The sequence below is a fragment of the Macaca mulatta genome, chromosome 8, assembly GCF_049350105.2.
Source record: "Macaca mulatta isolate MMU2019108-1 chromosome 8, T2T-MMU8v2.0, whole genome shotgun sequence".
Classification (NCBI taxonomy): domain Eukaryota; kingdom Metazoa; phylum Chordata; class Mammalia; order Primates; family Cercopithecidae; genus Macaca; species Macaca mulatta.
In genome coordinates, this window is record NC_133413.1 from 140,256,857 (window position 1) to 140,282,899 (window position 26,043).

At 37.2% G+C, this 26,043-nt stretch overlaps 1 protein-coding gene, 1 non-coding gene and 1 pseudogene across 2 annotated transcripts in view; 1 reads left to right on the top strand and 2 right to left on the bottom strand.

Moving 5' to 3' along the window:
* Positions 1 to 15,691, bottom strand: part of CYRIB (CYFIP related Rac1 interactor B) — a gene marked incomplete at its 5' end in the record, with an annotated part of 37,355 nt that extends 21,664 nt beyond the window's left edge. Inside the window, 2 exon segments of the mRNA NM_001261694.1 lie at positions 7,616 to 7,737; positions 15,609 to 15,691. Coding sequence (NP_001248623.1) covers positions 7,616 to 7,737; positions 15,609 to 15,681 — 195 coding nt within the window.
* LOC144330653 (large ribosomal subunit protein eL15 pseudogene) lies at positions 679 to 1,377 on the top strand (annotated as a pseudogene).
* LOC144330943 (small nucleolar RNA SNORA25) lies at positions 4,891 to 5,017 on the bottom strand. The gene has a single exon (XR_013397651.1). It is a non-coding gene; the product is annotated as a small nucleolar RNA SNORA25 (small nucleolar RNA).
* Positions 15,692 to 26,043: the final 10,352 nt, after the last annotated feature.

Here is a 26,043-nt window from a genome sequence, read left to right on the forward strand (position 1 = left end):
CAGTCTTTCAAATCATTAAGCAATCTTTTCTGAATATAGAGGGTTATTTCCAAAAATACATATTTTCTTGTCTCTTTCATTTGCTTATAGATGTTTTTTGTACTGCTTTACAGAAGTTAACACATTTTTTAACAACCTGATTTACTTTCTCTAACATCTTGAAACAAACTAAACATACCATCTGAAATTCAGAACTAAACCAGGGACCTGCTTATCCACACTATCAAGATGTTACATGACATGTCTCAATACTCCCAAGGCACTAGTACTCTGACTCCATCCACACAAAAAACAAAAAAACAGGAAAGCAAAATAAAATTGAACCCAGACAGATCTAAAGGATGCTCTGAACAAATTAGCTGCAAACTGAATTAATGGGCTATATACTGGGTAAGCAATTTACTTTATAAGCTTAGGCATCATTTTCAAATTGATGTTTTATTCAATATTTTTAAATGATGCTTAAACCCAATAGAAGCCTGAAGTCAATCCTACTTATGTCATTAATCCAGAAATACTGTAATACTGAAGAAAATCTGACATTACAAAATGTAACAATCCTTTGTTCACATTTACTGTAATAAGGACATTTCAAAGAGACCCTGATATACTGATATATATGAAAAAAAAATCCTTTGGCCTCAGGCCCAGACTTGGTAATGATTTCTATCAGGTAGTAAAAATTTGTTTCTTGTATTTGTTATTCAGCAAACAAGTAAATAAGCCTTTCTGTCTAGTGGCAGCCATCAAATAAGCCAAGATGGGTACACACAATTCCATCCAGGAGGCATGGAGGCAGTAGTAGTTTGATGTAGTGTGCTTTCACTGATGGTCCACCGTTGGCACTACCATCAGTTCTCTTCTCTCCACAGAGATCCTGGACCCACCCAGCCCAATAAAGTGTGCAGACTAAGCCACACAAGGTTATGTCATATATAGGATTCGTGTGTACTGTGGCGGCTGAAAATGCCCAGTTCCTAAGGGTGCAACGTACAGGTAGCCTGTCCTTTATGGTGTTAATCTGCTGAAGTTTGCTCGAAGCCTTCAGTACACTGCAAAAGAGTGAGCTGGACGCCACTGTGGGGCCGTGGTTTCCTGGTTTCCAATCTAACCTGAATTCTTACTGGGTTGGTGAAGATTCCACATACACATTTTTGAGGTTTTCCTCATTGATCAATTCCATAAAGCTATAGAAGGAGTCCTGACACCCAGCAGATCACCAAACCAGTCTACAAGCACATGGTGATGCGTGGGCTGACATCTGCAGGCTGAAAAAGCAATGGGTTGGATGGTCCCTAAATTCCAAAAACTGTATCTGGTTCTTGCCATGCAGCTTGGAGAAGGTATAATGCTCTCCAGCTCCACCTTCACCACTAATATATGTAATGTTTGTATAATTAATACCTAATTAACAACTTAGGACAGTTACGTCTGTTTACAGGTGTTGTCTGTTAAAAACAGTCTGCAGATTATTGAATGCTTTGTCAAATCATAAAACTTAAAGTGATAGTATGTCTTCTTTCTAGTAATATAAACTTTGGAGTTACATGTCAAGTGTTTAAAACACACTGTGTGATACATGAGGTTTAAAATAAATTCTTTAGCTCTGCAGATTTGTCTGGTGCACATGATTAATCCTACAGTTTTATTGGGGTGATGGCAACGCTGTGCTGGTTTACTTTGAAGTGGCTGGGTTCGGCAAGTACAGACTTTTTAAGTTTAGTTTCGCTTTAGACATTTGTAGAGTGGGAGGATGATACCTTAACCCTATGTCGTGACCATATGTAGAAAAATATGGGCTCAAATAGAATCCACATTTTTGAATTTAATTTATTGTTCCATTTGTATGACTGCTGTTTCTGAGAGAAAAGTATGCAAAAATGCCACCATTTCTCAGAATAATAAATGTGTTGCAAGAGGCTTTTCTTAGGAATGAAACAAATCTGGGTTAACCTAAACAAAACTGCCTCAGTCTCCACAGTAGCATTTTAAGTTCACATAAAAGTTCCAATGTCACAGCTCTATACAAATCAATGGATAGTAGTCAGTAGGGCTACTGACACTGGTGTATTATGAAACTGAATGTTATATAAGTATGAATTATTAACCTTAACTTTTGCAAACTACTAATCAGTGCTAGGATGGGAAGCCAGTAGGCTTTAGATAAATACCTTTGAAGTGTGAGGGTAGAAAAAGTCAACTTTAATCAAGTTTTTAAAATACTTATCAGTAACACTAACTTGTGACCATTATGAATCCTTCAGTCACATCCGGGGAAAATAGCTGGCTATTTAGAAGTATGTACATCATTCTTAGACTAGTCAGCCTTACAAATAAAAACATCTGGAGCCAATCCACTCTGTCCACACTCACAGGCTACATAGAAAAGTCATAATGGAGCCAATAGAAGTTCCTGGTTTCCAATCTAACCGTATGTGTTGTCTGCAGTTATTTCTCTTGTCCCTGCTCAAACTACCCTAAAATCCTTATCATTCCACAAAGCTGGAACATCAGATATGTGCCAACATTTACATACCAACATAGTGTATTGCATTTGTCTTTATCATGTTTTCCCATAGACTAGGCTACTGTCTCCCAGGGTAAATTTGAGTGCGAAGGAAATGCAGAAAAGGAATTGCACAATTCTAAATTCTGGATTTGCTGGCTTTCATTTAAATACTGGTTTCTCTGGACCAATTTTTCTCCTATCTTCTCTATGGGATTCAAAAGGCTTGGTTAACTGATTTCCAGGAAATATTCATAGAAAGTTCACAGAAGTTGTTGAGATCTAAATTCCTTTCTACTAAAAAATAATAATAATAGTAACTTAAACCATACATTTTGACTGTATAGAGATTATTCAACTAAAGGAATAAATGTCTATTAAACTAAAAAACAGTAACAACAAAAAAGCAAATAGATAAAAGTTAAAATTTTATTTTCTTCTCTTAAAGAAGTTGATCCTATTTTTCTCGCAAGGATCTAAAAATGCTTTTCTAAATATCAATTCATTCTCACAATATAAAAATGCTCTAGCAAATGTCACCCATTTTCATAACTGGGCACAGATAACTATTTCCCTGGCCCTGCCTTGCCTAGATTTAGAACTGAAGACACTGGCTGCTCCCTTATAATAAATATTTTATGGTTCTTCCTTATACTTCTAATTCCTTGTCCTCTCACAATAATTTCACTCTGTTAGGTAAGGTTTTGGGTCAACACCCATTATAGCCAACATGTAAAAGGGAAAGGGCATTTAGTAAATGTCAGTGGTGAGGTTATTATGGAGCAGGTATAACTCATTTTCAAAAATGTTAAAATTGGCTGGGCACACTGGCTCACGCCTGTAATCCTAGCACTTTGGGAGGCTGAGACAGAAGGATCGCTTGAGGCCAGGAGTTCAAGACCAGTGTGGGCAACATAGCAAGTCTCTCTCTATTTATTTATTTATTTTGACGGAGTTTCACTCTCGTTGCCCAGGCTGGAGTGCAATGGTGCAATCTCGGCTCACTGCAACCTCCGCCACCCAGGTATAAGTGATTCTCCTGTCTCAGCCTCCAAAGTAGCTCGAATTACAGATATGCGCCACCACATCTAATTTTTTTTTTTTTTTTAGTAGAGATGGGGTTTCACCATGTTAATCAGGCTGGTCTCGAACCCCTGATCTCAGGTGATCCACCTGTCTCAGCCTCCCAGTGCTAGGATTACAGGTGTGCGCCACGAAACCCGGCTATTTATTTTTTTTTAATTTACAAAAAAAATGTTAAGGCGGTTATGGACATATTACATTAATGCAAAGTATTTATTTCCCTCTATGTGGTTAATCCTAGACAATAAGCATTGTTTATTTAATAGATTCTATCTTAAATCAAATTTTATTCTGTTTTGCAATGTTTAAAAAATTTAAACTAAAGTATATTAATATATAACGCAACATCATTAGTATAGTAGTAATAAGAAAATTCTCGGTTTATGTTAGCTTTGTATCAGACATGGTGCTATGCTGTTTACATGGGTTGTCTAATTTTATCTTCACAATAACTCTGTGAATTGCTTCCCCATTTTGCTACTATGAATAAGGCAGCCATACCAGCTTTTACATTGACATTTCCTCTTAAATTACAGTTGTTTGGAATGTTTTATAAAATATAAGTACCTGGTGCAAGAGCACAAACAATTTTATAGTTTTTTTTAACATACTGCCAAACCGACCTCCAAAAAGACTACCCATTTTACAATACTTCTTGAAGTGACTGAGACTACCATTTCTTCACAAACCAACTAAAACTTCTTCACAGTGATGTGCACTTACTAGCAAAGCTGACCATTTTTTCTGTTGTCTGGGCTTTTTCATAGATAGAAGAGTTGGCTGCTCTAAGTCTTATTAATTAACACTATCAGCAATTTAATTATTGATCTATGACTGTTATAACACATCAGTTATTTGTATATTTGGTATATATCCATTTTTTATTTGTACCTTCCTTTAATTTGTTTCTCTACTCTTCAGAAATCTTTTCTCTTTGTATCATTAAACCCGCATCAACTTCTCAACAAAAATCTCAACTGCCTGAATAGTTACACATTTGTCCCCCATCTACAGTAGATTTAAATACAGCTTTTCAGTTTTCTAGCTTACGTTTTTTATATTTCAATGCTTATTTATCTTTTATTACTTCATTTATCAATGTTCAACAATGGTACCTTTGTAAGTTGTTTCAAGCCTGGTAAGATGAATCACTTACCATTGCTTATTACTTTTCCCTTATATTTTTTTGTGTTCTCCAGTGTTATTTTTTTATGTAAACTTTCTCTTTTCTTTTCAACTTGGAGACACTTTCTCACATCACCAATCATGGACTATTTTTGAGTGAACTATGTGTGGCTATGTCTTATAGTTCCTTAGGAAAACAGCACTGCTGAGTGACTATGGGATCCTATGCAAAACTTCAATCTTTGGTCATAGCATTAGGAGATCCTGGCTTCACAGCCCTAGAAGGTCTCTTTGATATATCCTATATATAAACTTTTCTACCACTATACTCTATTCCAGAAGATTACAAACGAATCTTAATATGGATTCAATCAAATCTATAAACAGACTTTAGAGAAAACAGTATTATTAATATTATTATCATATTGTAGAAAGCCTTCCCACACACAGAAGCAGAATAATTCTCCCAAACGGGAAGTACTGCAATTAAAAAAAAAAAAAAAAAAAACCCGGGTTGGACACACTGGCTCATATCTGTAATCCTAGCACTATGGGAGGCTGAGGCAGGAGGATTGCTTAAGGCCAAGAGTCCAAGACCAACTTGGCCAACAGAGCAAAACCCCATTAAAAAAAGGCCTAAGTGTTCTATATTTTTTTAAAAAAGAAAGAAAGAAAGAAAGAAAGGCTGGGAGAGGTGGTTCGCATCTGTAATCCCAGCACTTTGGGAGGCGGAGGTGGGTGGATCACCTGAGATCAGGAGTTCGAGACCAGCCTGGCCAACATGGAGAAGTCCCGTGTCCACTAAAAATACAAAAATTAGCTGGGCGTGGTGGTGGGTGCCTATAATCCCAGCTACTAGGGAGGCTGAGGCAGAATTGCTTGAACTTGGGAGGTGGAGGTTGCAGTGAGCTGAGATCATTTCAGCCTGGGCAACAAGAGTAAAACTCTGCCTCAAAAAAACAAACAAACAAACAAACAAAAAAAACAAGCAAACAGGAAATGAATATTGTTTCTCTCTATAGCAAGATTTTTCTCTTCATAACAACAAGCTTTAAAGAAGTTTAATGACCTAACACTTATAAACAATTTAAATGAATTTGTAGCACTAACGACCATCATAAAAAATTTACCAATTAGTTAATTAAGATCCTACTAAATCATTTAAATCTTTCATTTCCACAAATGTTTGATTTTTCAAAATACGTTTAAATGTTTAGAGAACTTGAATTTCACAGAAATGGTTGTATGCCTTAGTTTACTGAAATCTTAGGGTTTTACTTAAGCCAATAACATTGCCAAGACTAAAGCCCTTGTATTTATTTGTTCAACAACTGTTTACTAAGTGCTGTAAGTTTACAATGTATTAGGTGCTGATAATAACAAAATATATAAGAAACCAGGTTTACCCTCCTCAAGCTGGAAGTACAGTGGTAGAGAGATAAACACTCAACAGTAATGGTTTACCCCCCCCCCCAAAAAAAAAGAATGGTTCCCACAAAAGATATGTGTGTAAAGTGGGAAAAACAGTAAGAGGAAGTAGGAGATTATTGGGGGATTTGAAGAAAAAAAGGAAGGGCATTCTAGACAAAAACAAAGGAAGGGTGCATATCAAGAAACAGAATTCACACCAGAATTTCCCTCAGTTAATGACACTACAATCTGCTAATGTAAAATAAAAACAAGGGCCAGGCATAGTAGCTCATGCCTGTAATTCCAACACTTTGGGAGGCCAAGGCGGGGGGATCACTTGAGGCCAGGAGTTCAAGACCAGCCTGGGCAACATGGCAAAACCCTGCCTCTATTTGGCAGGGGATTAGCCAGGCATGGTGGTGAGTGCCAGCTACTGGGGAGACTGAGGCAAGAGGATCACTTGAGCCCAGCAGGTTGAGGCTGCAGTGAGCTGTGGTTGCACCACTGCACTCCAGGCAGGGTGACAGAGCTAAACCTTGTCTCAAAATAAAATAAAAACCAGGGAATCATTTAACTCTCTCTCTTCCCTTACCCTAAAGATTTGGTCAATCACCAACACATGTTTTGAATCACCACCGTCTGGTGTCTGCACTTGATTCTGCCTTCACTTAGTAGTCCAAAATGTCAGAAGAGAAATCAAGGTGGATATGGAATGTATGTCCCAAAGAGTGACCTTGATGACCTCTGCACTCTTTGTTATAGAGAATAATAAACAAACCAGAGGATGGGAAGAATCAAGAAACACAGCACGGGCAATGGCTTCAAGAAATGCAGTAATGAGAAGGGGAAAGATGAAGACCCAGGGGACAGGGATTTCCTCTGTGTAGTTCTGGACACCTACACGTGGCTACGCTACAGGGAAGAATTCAGTAAAAGAAAAAAGATAGAAGATTTAACTAAGAGAAAAAATAATTCAAAGAGTAAAGTTTCAGAACAGGATGAAGAATAAAGGTAAAGAAGTTAGTCTTGGAAAGAAGCAAGGACACAGCTTCTTCTGAAAAACAAAAGAAACAAAAAATGAGATGAATAGAAATCTGAAAAAGTTCACAAGTTTGGGAGAGGAAAGTTGAGAGAGACCACACTACATATTTTCTTTGTGGTGTAAAGTCATGGGGAAGGTGTACTGACTGCAAGGATGATTTCAACTTTCTCCTAGGAAGCACCATATAAATATTGCAAATTTCAGGTATAAGAGCAACCCAAAAAGTAAATAACATTTTCTTAATGTACAAAAACTACCTGTTTATGGAACGCAGTTTTTCCTTTCATGCTCATTTCACTGCTATCACTTCTGAAACAATGCCAAGTGAGCATCCTTCAAATATAATACTTAGTATGAAATATAGAATTCTGAAGTCTAGAAAACAAGAGATTACAAAGAGGTGGGACAGTAAGTTTTAGTTAACTAGAAAATACATAAATGTGATTTACCTCTCGTATTTCGTGGCCAGCTCCTCTGTATGATTGCAAGTCCTCCAAGATGCCTTCTGCATCTTTTAATACTACATTCACCTGATTATAAATTTCCTTCTCAGACTCTGTAGGCTGGGCATCTAAATAGCAGGAAAGCACAAGAAAATTTACAGTGACATGAATTTTTTTAAATACATGTGTAACTCTAAGCAATTAACAACCCAAATTTCCAAAGATGAGTTAATTCTAGTTAATGTTAACTTTGAACTTTTTAAGGAAAGACTAATACTTTTTCCATAGTTCTACATTTAAATGACTAGTTTCAAGTTTATAGATATTACAGAAAACAAGGGAACACCAAACATTATTAACTTAGTTTAAGTTCCAAATTAGGACTTGGTGTATTAAACCAATCTGATAATTATAATTAAAATTTTTAATTGTGATAGTTTTAACAATCACTTTTTCTACTACATCCATCACTATCACTGTAAATGCATCAGAAATGATAGATTTTAATGCAAAAGAAAGCCTACTAAAACATGTTGCTTATCTATAGTTTAGGACAAACTATTTTCATTTTCCTATAAAGTTCATTTTACTTTTAATGACTGAGTTTTGATATTAAAAAGTAAAAAACTTTAAAAGAATAGTTTTTAGGTGCTCACCCCCTTTGCCAGGAATCACTCGAAAATGTCTCAACATAAATACTATAGGTTAAAGAAGGGAGGATATATATATTTAACAACAAACCCAAGAGAGTATCACTGAACTATTCTGTTGGTGAATACAAGGTCAAGAATCCTATGCAGAGGAGTTCAAAGTTATAAAACTGCTCCACAATTACTCAGCTGCTGAAAACTAGATACTTTAAGCTACACTACAACACTATTACTGAAATTTTGAAATACTAAAGAAAATCTGAGTTCCTACACACTTGGGAGTAAGAGAAAAATGAAGGAAGAATTACAGTTATAAAAAGCAGAATCAAGGACACAAAATATGGGCATTTTCACCACCTGTGGTGTTAGCTGCAAAACATATGTTAATGAATGACTAAATCTGGATTTCTCTTTGCTTGACTCAAGTTAACAGAAATCTTGCTTTTAATAATACTGGTCATTTGTTTCTCTAAGGACAAATCTTTTATATTTTAAGAAAAAAGGTGGACTCTAAGAGGAAATGAAGGTTTCTTCATAAATCTTTCCAACTAAGCCACATTCAGCACCACAGGTAAGGCATAAAGCACGTAAAATCATAAACATTTGATTATCATGTTTTAGAGAAAAATGGCAGAATTCCTCCATGCTAAAATTTTCTCTTATGAGGGAAAAGGAATCAGTACGAATTTAAGATGAAGTAAGAGCGTTTTTAACACTATCACACTGGTCTTTAAGTTTAAAAATATTTTAACAAACAAAAAAGAAGGTTTTTGGTAAATCTTTGTCTACCAATCATATAAAATTAGTTAACTAGACTTTTCTGCTCCTTTTCACCTCACCACAAATACACAATGACTTCTTTATTCCTTTACTTAGAACATTGTAAAGAAACTTTGTTACACATGAAACTGGGAGTAAAGATCCCTAAAAACTATAACTTTATTTTGTGCTTGGAGCAAGTAATAATTCAATTCTACCTATTAAACCTACCAAATAGTAAAAAATATACAACATATTTTCTAAAAATTCAATAATTACATTACCAAATTTTAGACTCAACATATGTAAAACAGTACTACAGCAACAATAAAGTAACATTCATAAGTCAACTTAAGAATGTGATCTGTTCCCTTATTTTTCAAATTTCTTTTCAGAAATCATTTTTTTAGGAAGAAAATACTGTGACAAAATAATTACACAAGAGGAGCCAATTGAAAAATTAAAAAAACTCTCTATCCAAGGCTACAAACGTATTATTACTAGGAACAAATACTGATATTGCAACTAAATGGTTAGCTTTCTTATAGATCAAGCTTTGTTATTTAGCAGGAATAATTTACTGCTAAATATTTTACATTTAGCCAGACCATATTTTCCAATGTAATAGTCAGACATACACTCTTTTTAAAAAAACACACTTCATAACTTTTATACTTACATCAGATGCAGTAGAGAAAAATATGTTTTACATGCAAAAAACGACAGTCTTACACTTTTTCATATGGAATTGTGAAACTACAGACATAACATCAATAGTAGACACATATCTAGTTTGAATTCATGAAGTGGGAATTCATGACAAAGGACAACAGTTTAGCTGTTATATATCAAAGGTATCTGTGAAGTTTGAAAATGCTAGACTATGTATTTTAGGTGTGGTGACTAGCTGTTAACATAAAAATGTGACACTGAGACTTAACATACAAACGAAACATTATCAAGTAGACTTAAGTAGACCTTGTAAGTGGTTAATAACTAGTAAAGGTTTAATAAGTACCAAGAAATTTAAAAATAGAGGAGAAGATTTAAGTTTCCCTTTAGGGTGAGAAAAACACCCAGCACCACAATGATTGAACATTTTTTAGACTGTCACAGGAAAGTCACATTTATAATTTTGAAAGCTGCTGAAGACTGCTGTAGAAATGAAGACAAACAGAAAATAGCAGACAAGTAAGCACTACTTTACTGAAAGCAAGTCATGCAAAAGGGTGAAATACTAGGAAGGGGGGAAAGCTGTATAAAATAAAGCTTTTTATTTATTTATTTTTTTTTTCAAAAAACGGTACTATATAATGCAACCAAGACTTGTCACTTTGATTTTCCATAGAAAAAAAATGGCTTTACTATTAAAAAAAAAAAAAAAAAGTACCATTTAGTCAGCTTACAAAAGGACATTCAAAATTGCAAAATAATGTATCTACTACTGAGAGTAGTAGACATACTACTCATCAAGCCTAGTTTTTAAAGCTGTTCAAGGGAAATTAAGGCATGTTTCAATTGTTCTTATTGAAGGTAAATTAAAAATTTTAGTAACTTCACACTAATTTCCTATAGGGTGGAGGGTAGAAAAAGAGTCACTAAATATAACTGCTAAAATTGAAGCCATTATAATATAAAAAGAAGGAAGGACTAACTATGAAATGAAAAAATAAAAAGTCAACATAAAAATTATAATTGTGATAAGGGGTCTTTCTGCTTTAATTTTACATTAATTCATTTAATAAACCTATGCAATCTATCCCTGTAAGTTACATCAAGACAGAGACTAGAATGTAGAGTATGTACCACTGGTACATATGTAAACTCAGTTCCTAGATTTTCTATAATACATTTTGAATGAATGAGAGGGTACAGAGACATAAATAAGTCTCCAGCATGAACTAAAGGAGACTATTATGCTTTTTGATCCCTGAATAAATATCATCCTATATCATTTTAAAAAAATAAGAAAGATGACACCAGAATAAAGATACTTCAAAGTACAGGGCAAAACCAACTGAAACTATGCAAGAGATAACTGAAAAAATTAGAGTAGGTCCCAATATTTCTAAGTGATAAGGGGGAAACAAGTAACACAAAGGACACAAGGAATAGAGGAAATGCATGACTCAATGGAAAGGCACTATAACAGAATCAGAGAAAATATATTCTATTTCTCCCGTAACAAATGACTACCTCTATTTACTCTCCTATTTTGATCTACCTGGAGGTAAGTAAATCAAGTTTAAAAAATACATACTGAACTTCTATCATTTAAAAAGCACTATGCTAAGATTGGGAAAGGACACAAAAATAAATAAAAGTCACTTTTCTCCCAAGAACTAGAATTTAGTGAGCTAGTAGATACAGAAGTTACTTAGGCTAGAGATTTGTCATTAGAATAAGCTATAAATTAACACTGTTGTTATAAAATAGGAAATTCCAACAACTAAAAGAGTATACAGGCCCCCATTCAGTGTTGTTGTTTTTTTTCCCAAAGACAGTCTCACTCTGCTACTCAAGGTGGAGTGCAGTGGAGCAATCACAGCTCACTGCAGGGCCACATGTCACTATTCCCAGCTAATTAAAAAAAAATTTTTTTTGTACAGATAGAGTCTTGCCATGTTGCCCAGTCTGGTCTCAAACTCCTGACTCAAGTGATCCTTTTGCTGTGGCCTCCCAAAGTGCTGAAATTACAGCCATGAGCCACTGAACCTAGCTCGATTGAGTGCTTTTTATATGCTGTCAATAGCATAACTGCCGCCAAATTTTATGGAGCAATTTTGGGCTTATGTTTTAACTGAACTATTATTAAATAAAAACAAAATAAAATCTTATCATCTAGGAGTAATCTGTTCTAAGGGAAAAAATCCTTCTATCAAGAGTAAACATTCGACTGAATACAGACTTAACATTTCATGCCTTAAGGTCTCTGTCCACGTTGTTCCTTCTTTCTACTGTCCTTCACTATATTAGTTCAAAACATTCTAATTCACTCTCCAAAAACCAATTCAAACATCACCATCAGAAAGTCTTCCATGATGGGCCAGGTGCGGTGGCCCACACCTGTAATCCCAGCACTTTGGGAGGCCGAGGTGGGTGGATCACCTGAGGTCAGGAGTTTGAGACCAGCCTGGCCAACATGGTGAAACCCCATCTCTACTAAAAATACAAAAAATTAGTTGGGTGTGGTGCTGCATGCCTGTAATCCCAGCTACTCAGGAGGCTGAGGCAGGAGAATCGCTTGAACCCAGAATGTGGAGGATGCAGTGAGCCAAGATCATGCCATTGCACTCCAGCCTGGGTGACAAGAGTGAGACTCCGTCTCAAAAAAAAAAAAAAAAAAGGGTCTTCCATGATGATTCTCATTCTACTCACTGCCATTTAAAGTTGGTATCTTCATAAGCTACATGTTGAAAATAAATAAGTAAAACTATGAGTTTTCTGGCTGGTGGGCATCTGTAATTCCAGTTACTTTTGGGGACTGAGGTGAGAGGGTCACTTGAGCCTGGGAGGTCAAAGCTGCAGTGAGCCGAGATCATGCCACTGCACTCCAGCCTGGGCGACAGAGACTGACCCTGTCTCAAAAACAAAACAAAACAAAATTATGAGCTTTCGTTTCTATCCTCTCCTACTAGATTGAGAGCTCCCAGCACGTATGGGTTGTATCTTAGTTCTATTTTGCATCTCCAGCACCTACTGGCTGGTATACAGGAGGCAAGGCATAAATGTATGTTGAACTGAAGTGAAAAACAGTTACGGGGGTCGTGAGAGGAGTAGTAAGTTAAGGGAATAATGATTTACTTTAAAGACAATCTTAATTTTGTAAACTACAAGATTCCATGAAATTACATTTCAAATGCACTAGAATATGTCATTTGTATATAACATGATACAAATAGCCAGGTAATCTGCATGAATTATTTCTATAGTTACCCAACTGTAGAGACATATTGGGATAGACTTAACCAATCAGATTAATAGAAATAGTAAAACTAAATTACTCTGGTGACATGAATATTAAAGTGCACCTAGAAATAAACAATGTAGTACTAATTACTCTATCAAAAATAATGTGGCTTTATTTTAAGTTATTGAGAACTAGCAGATCAACAATGTTGGCAGTTTTGAGTCTGGTATAAAGCAGTATACAACAGTTTAAGAGAGCACCCATCTGATGGGCCAAGGTCACTGTAGTAGCTTAATGATAAGGTAAGCTTTTACAAATGCGTATTTCCAAAAAGAAGAAAAATATAGAAATGGACTGGAGATTAAATTAAGATAATGCCAATGTTAGAATCAAAAGAAAATGTATCTAAAAATCTAAATAAGAAATAACAATGGGTAAACTCTACTTTGGTATACAGTATGTCGCCACTAAATTTCATTTATAGTATACCAGTAAGTATAAAACCAAAAGATCTACATTGGCTGATATAGGCAACAATATCTGCCTTTACAGTTAACATTTATATGTACTTCTGCATTATTAGTTATTATTGTTGTTCGCAATTTTTACCTTTTCCTGTCACTATTATTAAATTATAGTAATGTATCGGGTGCGGTAGCTCACATCTGTAATCCCAGCACTTTGGAAGGCCAACGTGGGTGGATCACTTGAGCTCAGGAGTTTGAGACCAGCCTGGGCAACACGGTGAAACTCCATCTCTACCAAAAATATGAAAAATTAGCTGGGCTTGGTGGCATGTGCCTGTAGTCCCAGCTACTCTGGAGGCTGAGGTGGGAGGATCCCTTGAGCCAGGTAGGCAGAAGTTGCAGTGAGCTAAGATTGTACCACTGCACTCCAGCCTGGGTGACAGGGCGAGACCTCGTATCAAAAAAAAAAAAAAAAAAAAAAGTGTATGTGTGTGTATGTGTGTATAAAATGATCCAAACACTCCCACAGATTGGAAAGCCAAGACCAAGTAATCTTTTAAATACTACATTTAAATTCATGCTTCTCACTTGACCCAAATATAACACTAGGTTTACAAAAAGATCAAGTGCCAAGTCTTGAACAAGATCTTGACTGTATCAAAGTCAAGATTCTGTAAATGTAAGGAATTTGAGACAAAGAGGAAAAGGGAGACAGAACGGCAGAAAAAGACACAAGACCAAGTTTGAAACAGATGCAAATAAACTAAAATACAGCTCTAATGTAAGTTGCCTCATCTGAAAGAGTATCTTCAAGTCAGCAATCTGCTCAACATCCTCAAGCTGATTAAAAGTCATGCTAAACATGCACTTAATATAGCACTGGTAAATTGTTGAGAAGGGTCAAGAAAACTAATATTCATCTAATATATAATAGTATTTCCCCTAAAAACCCGATTTCCCCTGAAACTCAATTTCATATAGACCTGATATTGATATTACTACTCTTTACTAGCCTGTACACAGTACCCAAACTGTAACAGATTCTTTATAGAAATGGAATAAAAGTAGAAAATAACCAGAGACCACAAATTATTCTACAAAATGGAGATAGCTATAAATTGATGTGTTCATATGAACTGCCATGGTTTAAAATGGTTCATAAAATAGAATGAATTACCACATTAAATCATAAAAACTAAATTGAAGTTGGAGGAAAAGGCAGTGACTTTCTGGGGGTTTATTTTAAATGATTTATTTGTTTTGTTTTTAAAATCAGAAAACGTCTTAAATTTTAAGTATATAAAAATACGTTCAAACACTTTAACCTCAAATAAAAATATAAGGGATCACATGATTTAAAACCTAAGGAATACCTCTTCACCCTTTCCTAACAATTTTCTATTGATCAGTTAAAATAGCATCATTCACACTAAAACACCAATTTAATAATTCTTCTCAATTTGACAACCAGACAAGCTAAAGCGGTATCAACAGCCAAAAAAAGCAAAAGCTTTGCAACATGCACCGAGGTCAATGACACTTACCTGCCACTCTTAGACCATATTACAATAGGTCATGCAACATAAAACAAACAGAAGGCAAATTACTTAAAGGTCTGTGAACCCATTATTTTTCCTTTTATTTAGAGTCAGAAAAAATAAATTCCTGAAATAAATACATTCCATTTTTTTAACTTTTCAAATTATCTGCAAAGATTAAATAATTTAGGTTCACACTTACCTTTTAATATTATGCCCAAATTACTGAGCTCTGAATGGCCTTCATGAACAGATTGATATTTGAAATACTCAAATATGTACCCTAGAATAACTGAAACCTGGTCGATTTTTCTTGACTGCAATATAAGTTTTCCCCAAATATTGCTTCTATTAATAAATCTTGAGGTAGTACTTCTCCTTTCTAATATTTTTCATAAAAATGTTTTCATTAGAGAATAGATCTCAAATTACAAAATAATCTCCAACTAAGAGATATAAAATCTCTTACAAAAACTCAAAGACATTTTATCATCACAATTTAATCTATAAAACAGGACTTCCAGTTCTAGAAGGCACCAGAAATTTACTCAAACAATTCATAGCTCAGTCATGCAAAGCAGTTAAAAAGATGGCAAAGTGGAAACATTCATTTAGTGCAAGACAAACGCAGTCTACTGCAGGCAAAGAGAAATAGGTATAAAATCATCTTCTCACTTTCAAAATCAAGGAAAAAATTTGGCCCCTGCTCAAGGTCTGTGCATGTCAAAACTTTAAGAAGATTCCCCATGTTAAGGTACCTGTCAAGACAAGAATGAGAAAAGAGAAAATATCCCTTTATAAAAAAGAACATCTGAAGTTTACTTAAAGAAAAATAGCAACAGGGAAAATGTTCATTAGGCCATGAATTCATTCTTCAGGTTACCCAGACTGTGCTCTGGCAGACAGCAAATCGGGTTCTCAAGGTGTTGATATGTAGGACCTAGAGGTGAAATGTGGTTTTCCTGTACACAATGGCACAACTGATGCTCTAATTCTTCTCAAAATTCTCCCAAGACAAGTTTCATTAATGGCCTTATAATGAAAAATTCTTTAAGTATTCCAATAGTGCTAATATTCTGAAAAAGAAATTTCTGATGAAGAATTATTTACATGTAGTATTGTTAGTATAGCACTGAAACAACAATTTATTTCAAAGCCAAATATTAATACATTTGGCCACGGCTCACCTTTGCATCTCAAAACAGTATAAAACTTTCTTCCTGCATGCAATTAAATAAAGCATATATTTCTAACCAAATTTGGATTGTTAATAATCTGTGGAGGTTATGGAGAGTACTGATTCAAGATATGCAGCACAATTCTGATTTTTAAAATAAAATTATTATAGGATTATAAGCGAACATTGTTTGACATAGTCACTAAAGCATACTATTAGAATGTTCATCATAAGGCTACTTGCTTCATGGACTAATGAAAGGACAGCACTGGCTACAGACTCAACATGATTTTAGCAAATGAAAAACTAAATTATACATATGATGGTGATGTTTGCCTACGATTAAGAAAAAAATCATGCAACCTTTGTTTGATTCCCATGTTTAATTAACAAATATTCTGGCTGGCCTTCACTGTGGTGAGTATAATTCATCTTTCACCTTTACCATTATGCACCAGCTGTGAAGGGCTAAAGAGACTTACTTTCAAAGTCCAAGAAAAAATGTGCTGCATTGTGGTCTATGTCCCTGGTTAGCACCTTAATGAGATTACCCATGCCAGCAAACCTAAAAATAAAAATGGCAACATCATTTAGTTCCAGTAAAAAATTTTAAGCAGAGGCCTGGGATTTGGCAAAGGCTGGCTTGCTCATAATTATCAACAGGTGCAGGTTTATATGCTTTTGGCACTGAGAATTTGGAACAACAAAAGCACATTTGGCTCTGAGTTTATAGCTCCTGTCCCTCTTTTCCACATATCAAAAAAATTACATAAAGCAAGATGGGAAAAAAGATTAGATTTTGACATGTTACTCCTTTAAAATTTTTGAGGCATATATTTCTCAATTTAAATTAACAGCAAAACTAGATTTCTCAAATAAGTAAATACAGAAACCATTTTTTTAAACAATAGGGATATTTTCCTTCTTGCAGAGTCAAATCCTATTGGGAATACAAAGAAGAAAGTATTCAAACCACATTTAACCATTAAAGCCTAAAGAAAGTTATCAATTAATGACCCATCTAAAAAAACTTTACCACACATAAAATATTTTTGATATCTTCTATCTCTTAAGATTAATCAAACTTTTATTATTTAACTCTTAGACTGAATAATCAACTCTATACAACTATACCATGTATGGAACTTAAAAGTTAACACAGCAAACAAGCACAACAGGGAGCCAGCAATTATCACAACTTAGTAGGTTTGCAGAGCGAAAAAAGTGAAAATACGGCATTGGCATAAATGTTGCCCAAGATCTCCACAATACAGTGAGGATGAAAGTGGGAAATGGGGTCAGAAACACCCAGGAAACCAGGTTCAAACCTCGAAGGTAGAGTAACAAAAGGGGAGGCAAACTATGGTATCACGGCTACCCACATCCTCCTCCCTCCAACTGCTGTACTTTTCCTCCAACTGCTATGTGTTTTTCTCCAAAGATCCCGTTGCTGGCAAATGTAAATAAAGCAAAACATAAAACAATATTTTTATTGAGAAAAAAAGACAACTTGCCACTCACTCTCATTGTAAGAAGCTTGAAAAAAGTTACACTTCCTGTCACCTGTGGCATCCCCTTCTTCCACCTACTCTCCAACATCAGCATATGTTTCTAACTGTAAGCTTCCCATGAGGAAATAAATATGAGTGTGTAACAGTTACTTGCTTTAGTGGTCAAAGTCCGATGTACGGAAACAAAAATTTCTTATAAAATGTTAAAAGCAATCTAATTTATTCACATATGGTAAGTACTGAATGGTTCTTCCCTTTTGAAACAATATTCCCCAAATGGGGGAGGTGGAGATCTATCTTCTTTTTATATTAATATTTCTATTACACAGAATTTCAAGGGCCTGATTTTGTACAATACTTTACACAAATGGATTAGGTGACATTAAGCTAAGAGGGAAATATTTAGTATTTCATCTTAATTACCTTATACATTGTAACACATTTAATAATACCAAGCTTTTATATTAAAGGAAAGGATAAACATTTTTCCTAAATCATCACACCCAAATAATAACCTCAAATTGGTTACTAAAGTTATTCAATAGATGTTGGAAGAAACCATTTGGAAGTAGCATACTTCACAGCTTTAATTTTTAAAAGCTTTCCAACATATATGGAATGACTGTTTCCAAACATATATAAATTTTCTCACTAACGAGAACTGAGACCAAATACACAAAAAATTACCTAGTGGTATCAATACTGCAACTACAGATGAAAAATATATCATGAGAAAGGACTATAATTACTTTTAGTAGGAAAAAGGCAGCATACCATTTGGTTTTAGGAGTTTAATCTATGGAATCAAACCAGAAATTGGACTCTAGCTTAGTAGCTGTTTGACCTTAAGGATGGTAGTTAACCCTTCTGGGGACTCATTTCTTGATTGGTAAAATGCAGGTAATTTTAGTAACTATCTTAAATTCCTATTATGAGTGTTAAATGAGATTAAGCACTGACTCAGCTTAGTGTCTGGCACACAGAAAACATTTAATAAATATTGGCTGTTGCTGTAATTGAAACCTAAATATCACAAAATAACCTTTTAAAAGTAATAATGGCTCTATTTCTTTTAATATAAACCTGAGTCCTTATCAACACATTCCAATGTTATAAATTAGAACAAAGCCCATATTTGTCAAGAATATTGCTGAAATGTTGCCCTAAAATTAGTTCTATTAACAGGAAACCATCATCAGGTATGCATGGAGAAGAGGGAGATTAGGCTTCCTTACCTTTTTACCTGTATGCACACAGTCCAACCTTGGGAAAAATTTTGGAACTAGCCAGGTATGTCTGCTCCATTGTCCTACAGCTCCTTCTGTAAACTTCTTCCTCTGTATATGGTTCTTCTTTCCAGGCACTCAAGGCTAATGTGATCCTCCCCTCCTCATACTTGGGAGTATGACCACTACATCAGACTTCGTCCTGACCTACTTACTCTCGTAAGGATTGAGAATTTCTTGCCTATTTATCCCACACACAGACACTTAGTTTGAAAATGGCTCAGTTGGCTGGGTACGGTGGCTCATGCTTGTAATGTCAGCACTTCGGGAGACCAAGGTGGGCAGATCACGAGGTCAGGAGTTTGGGACCAGCCTGGCCAACACAGTGAAACCCCGTCTCTACTAAAGGAGGTGGCGGTTGCAGGGAGCCAAGATCACACCACTGCACACTCTAGCCTAGGCAACAGAGCTAGATTCCCTCTCAAAAAAAAAAAAAAAAAAAAAAGAAAAAAAAGAAATGGCTCAGTTTATCTAACACAGTGTTTCTCAGTCTCAGCACTATTAACATTTTGGTCTGAGGAGTTCTTTTGTTATTGAAGTCTGTCTCACATTGCAGGAAACACAGCAGCATCTTGGGTTTCAATCCACTACATACCAGTAGCTACCCCCCATACAAGCTGTGACAATTAAAAATGTCTCTAGATACTGCCAAATGTCTCCTAGGGGCAAAATCACCCGACTGAGAATCACTACAACAACTGTTGTCCAGTGCAAAACTTGGCTCTACCACATAGCACACAGGACAGATGCTACATAGGCAGCACATATCACAATGTCTCTTTGAACAAAAACTCATGCAATTTTCAAAGCTCTAAAAACAGTCCCATTATAACATTATCGGTTCTCCTATCCTTTATAAGAATAAACAAAAAATTAAAACCATAACCCTATCTTGCTATATTTTAACCTGGCCAAAAATCAAACAAACAAAAAAACAAACAAACAAACCCTCCTGTCCTCTCACTGTGACTGTTTTCAACTAATATGACAGTGGTTAATCATCAGCTTAGGTGGGACCAGACTGCCTGGGTCTGAAACCCAGCTCTGCCACTTCCAAGCTTTGTGACTTTAGTCAAGTGTTTTTTAACTTCTCCATTCCTCAGTTTTCTCATGTGTAAAAGGTGCATATTAATAATATTCACCTCAGAGGGTTTCTAAAATCATTAAATGGGTTAAAATAAGCACCACATTTAGCTCCATACCTGGCAGTTTATTTACTATTACTGTTGCAGCTGTCAGAGCAACCTAACGACGGGCTCTGTTCCCAGCAGCAGAACTTATGGAATGTGAGGCGTGGGCGGATGTGGCAGTCATACTTCCTGCCACAGAGGATGGCAGTCTGTCACAAGAGAATGAACCAATATTACAGTGCAAAGTCTCAGAAAGTGTCCTGGAGTCATTAATTTCCATTCATTCCTGAGTTCCAGCTGTCACTTCTTTCAGTCCAGTTGCTTGATTTTCCTCTGGTTTTAAGATACCCTAGTTTTTTTAAACCAATATCCCTTTTAGCTGTTGAGCTGGATTTCTGCCATCTAAAGGAGACTAGTAAGATTTCTAAGTTTTGGATGAATAAATACATTTGATATGAAAGATACCAAAGGTTTTAAGACTTTTTTTGAGACAGGGTTTCACTCTTGTTGCCCAGACTGGAGTGCAATGGTACGTTCTTGGCTCACTGCAACCTCCGCCTCCCAGGTTCAAGTGATTCTCCTGCCTCAGCCTCTCGAGTAACCGGGATTACAGGCAGGCACCACCACACCTGGCTAATTTTGTATTTTTAGTAGAGACAGGGTTTCTCCGTGTTGGTCAGGTTGGTCTTGAACTCCCAGCCTCAGGTGATCCACCCGCCTCGGCCTCCCAAAGTGCTGGGATTACAGGTGTGAGCCACCATGCCCAGCCGGATTTAAGATTTTAAAGCAGACTATATAAAAACTAACCCAAAACACTATTAATATATTTTAGAGGTAACAAATATTATCACTTAGAATAATAAACTAAGTCTTACTATCTGAATTTAGAAGGGAAAAGCTAAAGAATCCTCTTTCAAATTATTTTCTATTGTAATCTTTAGATTTAAACTAAATATTGTATTTACTAAATAAGCTAAAAATAAATTTAACACAAATTTAATACACAGAAACCAGACACGGTTTACCTCAAGAGTTGTCCTATTTCTGGTGGAATTTTTTTTACTATGAGCCCTTACATTAGACATTTGTTTCCACGTTGACAACTTATCTGGAAAGGAACACGCCCTTCCTGGCCGGTAGTCTGTGGAATGTATTTTTAAGCTAACAAAAGGCACTTAAATACATTAGACCATTTTCCCATAAAACATTTGAAAAGAAGTTTCCTTACAGAATAATAGCCAATAGAAACAACTACACCCTACCATTACTATAATACTTCCTCTATCTTTCCAGAAACTTCCTAAGAGATGTTATTACTTCACTTACTTTTTCCTCCTCAAGGTACTTTTTAATTTTGTCTCCTCTTCCTAGAATGCTAGTCCTAAAGATTTTCCCATGACTGGCTTCTTTCCATCCTTCAGGGCTCATCTCAAAAGGTTTCTCTTTGAAAAGGCTTTTCTCTGCCAACCTCTTCAAAGGAGTTGCACCAGCTGCAGCTTCTACCAGTGATAATCTTCTACCTACTGCTTCACCCAATTTATTTCTTAAGCATATTTATCACAATCTGATTTTGTCTTAATTGTTTAGTGTCAGTTTTCCTCACATCCAGCTTATAAACGTATTAAAGATTTGTGAGTGGCCAGTGAGATGGAGGGGGAGGAAAGAAAAGTAACAAACACACTGACCAGCTTCACTTTAAATCAGGGTTTCTTAAACTCAGCAATACTAACATTTTAACTGTACTATTCTTTGAGGGACTGTCTAGTGCCTTGTAGGTTTGTTTAGCAATATTCTGGGCCTCTGCCCACTAGATACCTCTTATCACCCCTGCTCTCAGCTGTGACAACCAATAATGCCTCCAGACATTGTCAAATGTCCCCTGGGAGGCAAAACTGCCTGTTGTTGAAAGCTGTTGCTTTTAACATATTACCACCAACCTGAAGTGCACCCTCAGTTTGCTACCTCACTCAATCTCCTCTCCCACTTTCCCAGGTGATTATTCCATACATTTAAAAAATGCTTACCTTCCTCATGATCTCTTCAAAAAAAAAAAAAAAAAAAAAAAAAAAAAGAAGAAGAAGAAGAAGAAGAAAACCACAAAACCCCAACAACCCATCCTCCATTCTCACTTGCAGGAAATGACCTCACTGTATTTTTCACACACAACACACAGAAGCATCTATCTTTTCTACGACCCTCTCTAGTAACCATACACCCACCCTCTGTACCTGTTTCCTGAAGGACAACCTTTCCTCTGGGGCACTACTCCCACTTGCCTTTGTCTCCTCAAGGACTTCATGTTCCCTCTACTACAACATCATCTTTCTTGTCCTCTTTATAGAAAGACTTGTCAAATGAACTGTTGATAGCTGTTTCTTTCCACTTTTCAAACTTCTATTCTTTCAACTCATTCCAGTTTGGCTTTTATGCCCACTACAATAAAGCTGTCCCTGTCAAGGTCGCCAAAACTTGCATTTGGCTAAATCTAAAGGACAATTCTCACACTTCAACTTACTGAACTAGCAGCTCTTGACCCAGTTAATCACCCACGCCTTCCTGAAAACACTTTCTTCAAAATTTGACATTCTGAACAATATATTGTCTTGAGTTTCCTTCCTACTTGTTTTTCTTTTCAGTACCCTTCTGTTTGGCATACATACATTTATTTCTTCCATCTTAAACAGAAATGTACCTTGATTCTATTTCCCTCACCAGCTCCCATCCTATTCCCTTGCTTCTCTTTGCAGCAAAATTCCTCAAAAGGAATAGTCTAACACTCAGCTTCTTTTATTTCTCTCCTTTCATTCTCTGTTAAACCCCTTGCAATGTGGCTTTTATCCCCATCCCACACCACCAAAACTGCATCAGGTTTTGGTGGGATGGGAAGGCCATCAGGTAACTTCCATGTTGCTAATTCCAATGTCAATACTCTGCCCTCACACCTTACCTTGCCTGTCATGAGCATCTGCCCTGACACTCCCCTCATCCTCCTCAACACACTTTTATCATTAAAGGGCAGCACTTCTCACCTCCCCAACTGCCACACCTCCCTACTTCTTGCCACCCTCACTTCTTGCCAGGGTTGCTGGTCTCCCTGTTTCCACCCCAGCCTCCTCCTATAATCTCTTCCACATATAAGAGGCAAAGCACTCTTTTAAACATATAAATCATCCTTTCTCTACTCAAAGCCATGCAATGACTCACTAACACACTCAGAATAAAATCCAAATCCCTTACCAGGTTGATATGATTCAAATTTGTGTCTCCACCCAAATTCAGTGACAAATCAAAGACAATGGGGAAAAATGCCTCGAAGGCATCTCAGAGACCTTTGTGGCAGCCCCCCCGCCATCACAGACTCAGAGGTCTAGGCAGGTAGAATGGTTTCACAGGCCAGGCCCAAGGCCTGGCTGCCCTGGGGACACTGCTCCCTACATCCCAGCCACTCCAGTTCCAGCCATGGCTAAAAGGGTCCTAGATTATGTCTCAAGCTGCTGTTCAGGCAGGTACAAGCCATAAGCCTTGGCAGCTTCCATGGGTGTCAGGCCTGCAGGTGCGCAGACAGCAAGAAGTGTTGAGGCTTGGGAGTCTCTGCCTAGATTTCAGAGGATGTATGGACATGCCTGGATGTTCAGGCAGAAGTACACTGCAGGGGCAGAGTCCTCATGGAGAACCTCTCCTAGGGCAGTGCACTGGGGAAATGTAGGGTTGGAGTCCTCACCAAAGCACTGCCTACCATAGTTGCGAGGAGGGGGCCACCCGTGCTCCAGACCCCAGAATGGTAGATCCAACAACAGCTCGAACCATGCACCTGGAAAAGCCACAGACACTCAATGCCAGCCCTTGAGAGCAGCCATGGGAGGTGAGCCCTGCAGAGCAAGAGGGGCAGAGCTGTACAAGGCCTTAGGAGCCCACCCCTTACATCAGTGTGGCCTGGATGTGACACATGGAATCAAAGGAGATTATTCTGGAGCTTTAAGATTGAACAACTGCCCTGCTAGGTTTCAGATGTGCATGAGGCTTAAAGCCCCTTTGTTTTGGCCTATTCCTCCCTTTTGGAAGGGGAGTATTTAAACAATGCCTGTACCCTCATTGTATCTTGGAAGTAACTAACTTCATTTTGATTTTAAAGACTCATAGGTGGAAGGGCCTTGTCTCACCTCAGGTGAGACTTTGGACTGTGGACTTCTGAGTTAATGCTGAAATGAGTTAAGAGTTGGGGGACTACTGAGAAGGGCTGATTATATTTTGTAATGTGAGAAGGTCGTGAGATTTGGGAGGAGCCAGGAACAGAATGATATGGTTTGAATTTGCGTCCCTGCCCAAATCTCATGTCGAGTTATAATCTCTAGTGCTGGAGAAGGAGCCTGCTGGGAGGAGACTGGATCATGGGAGTGGACTTCCCCCGCTTGCTGCTGTTGTGATAGTGAGTTCTAATGAGGTCTGGTTCTTTTAAAGGGTGGGGCACCTCCCCATCTCTCTTCCTCCTGCTCTGGCCATGTAAGACGTGCTGCCTTCCTCTTTGCCTTCCGCCATTCAAAGTTTCCTGAGACCTCCCCAGCCATGCTTTCTATACAGCTTGCAGAACCATGAGCCAATCAAACCTCTTTTCTTTAGAAATTACCCGGTCTCAGGTAGTTCTTTATAGCAATGTGAGAACAAACTAATACAGGGGTCCTACAAAATCTTACATCATCTGCCCCTGACACACTCTGGCCTCATATCCCTTCACTCTCCACTGCACACATGCACATCTAACCACAAAAGCCTGTTTGCAGTTTCTGCTGCTCAGTAAGGCCTCACCTCTTCAGAGAGAATCCTTGAGCTACCTACCCATCTATAAATGCCCCTTCCATCCTCCTCTCTATCCCCTTCCCAAACTGATGGTTTGTACCATCTAACACACATTCCTATTACTCTTATCTATTTACTTTGTCTTTCTCTGACTAGGCAGGGGTTTTGTTTTGTACACTCTCTATCCTGAGCACTTAGAACAATGCCTGGGATGTAGTTGGTATTCATACGTATTAGCTGAAAAAATACATGGTTAAAAACAGACAGAGAGGCCGCACACAGTGGCTCACGCCTGTAATCCCAGCACTTTGGGAGGCCGAGGTGGGCAGATCACCTGAGGTCAGGAGTTTGAGACCAGCCTGGCCAACATGGTGAAACCCCATCTCTACTAAAAATACAAAAATTAGCTGGGCAGGATGGCAGGCACCTGTAATCCCAGCTACTCGGGAAGCTGAGGCAGGAGAACTGCTTCAACTGCGAGGCAGAGGTTGCAGTGAGCCAAGATCACACCACTGCATTCCATGGGCAACAGAGCGAGACTCCGTCTCAAAATAAAAATAAAAACAAAATCCTAGGACCCTTAAGAATTATACTACATCCACTCTGCCTGCGGTCTCTAAATGGAACAACAAAGCCTAGATGACAGCACATCTGTTTACAGCATAGTGCACACAATATTCTAAGCCCACTATTGAGATCTACTCCTCAGAAAAAAATACTCATTTCAACGAATTACTGCTCACTGACAATGCACCTACTCACCCAAGAACTCTAATGGAGATGTATAAGGAGATTAATGTTGTTTTCATGCTGCTAACACAATATGCACTCTGCAGCTGATGGATCACAGAGTAATTCTGACTCTTAAGTCTTATTATTTAAGAAACACATTTCTTAAAGTTAAACCTGTCACAGATATGGATTCTTCTGACGGATCTGAGAAAGGAAACTGAAAGCCTTCTGGAAAGGATTCGCCATTCTAGACACCATTAAGAACCTTTGTGATTCATGGGAAGGGGTCAAATATCAACAGGAGTTTGAAAGAAGTTGCTTCTAACTCTCACGGATGACTGTGAGGGGGATTCAAGACTTCAGTGGAGAAAGGAATGGCACATGTGGTGGAAATACCAAGAAACTAGCGTAGAAGTTCATCTTAGAAGGGCCTTTAAGATGTGACTGAATTGCTGCAATCTTATGATAAAAATTTGAGTG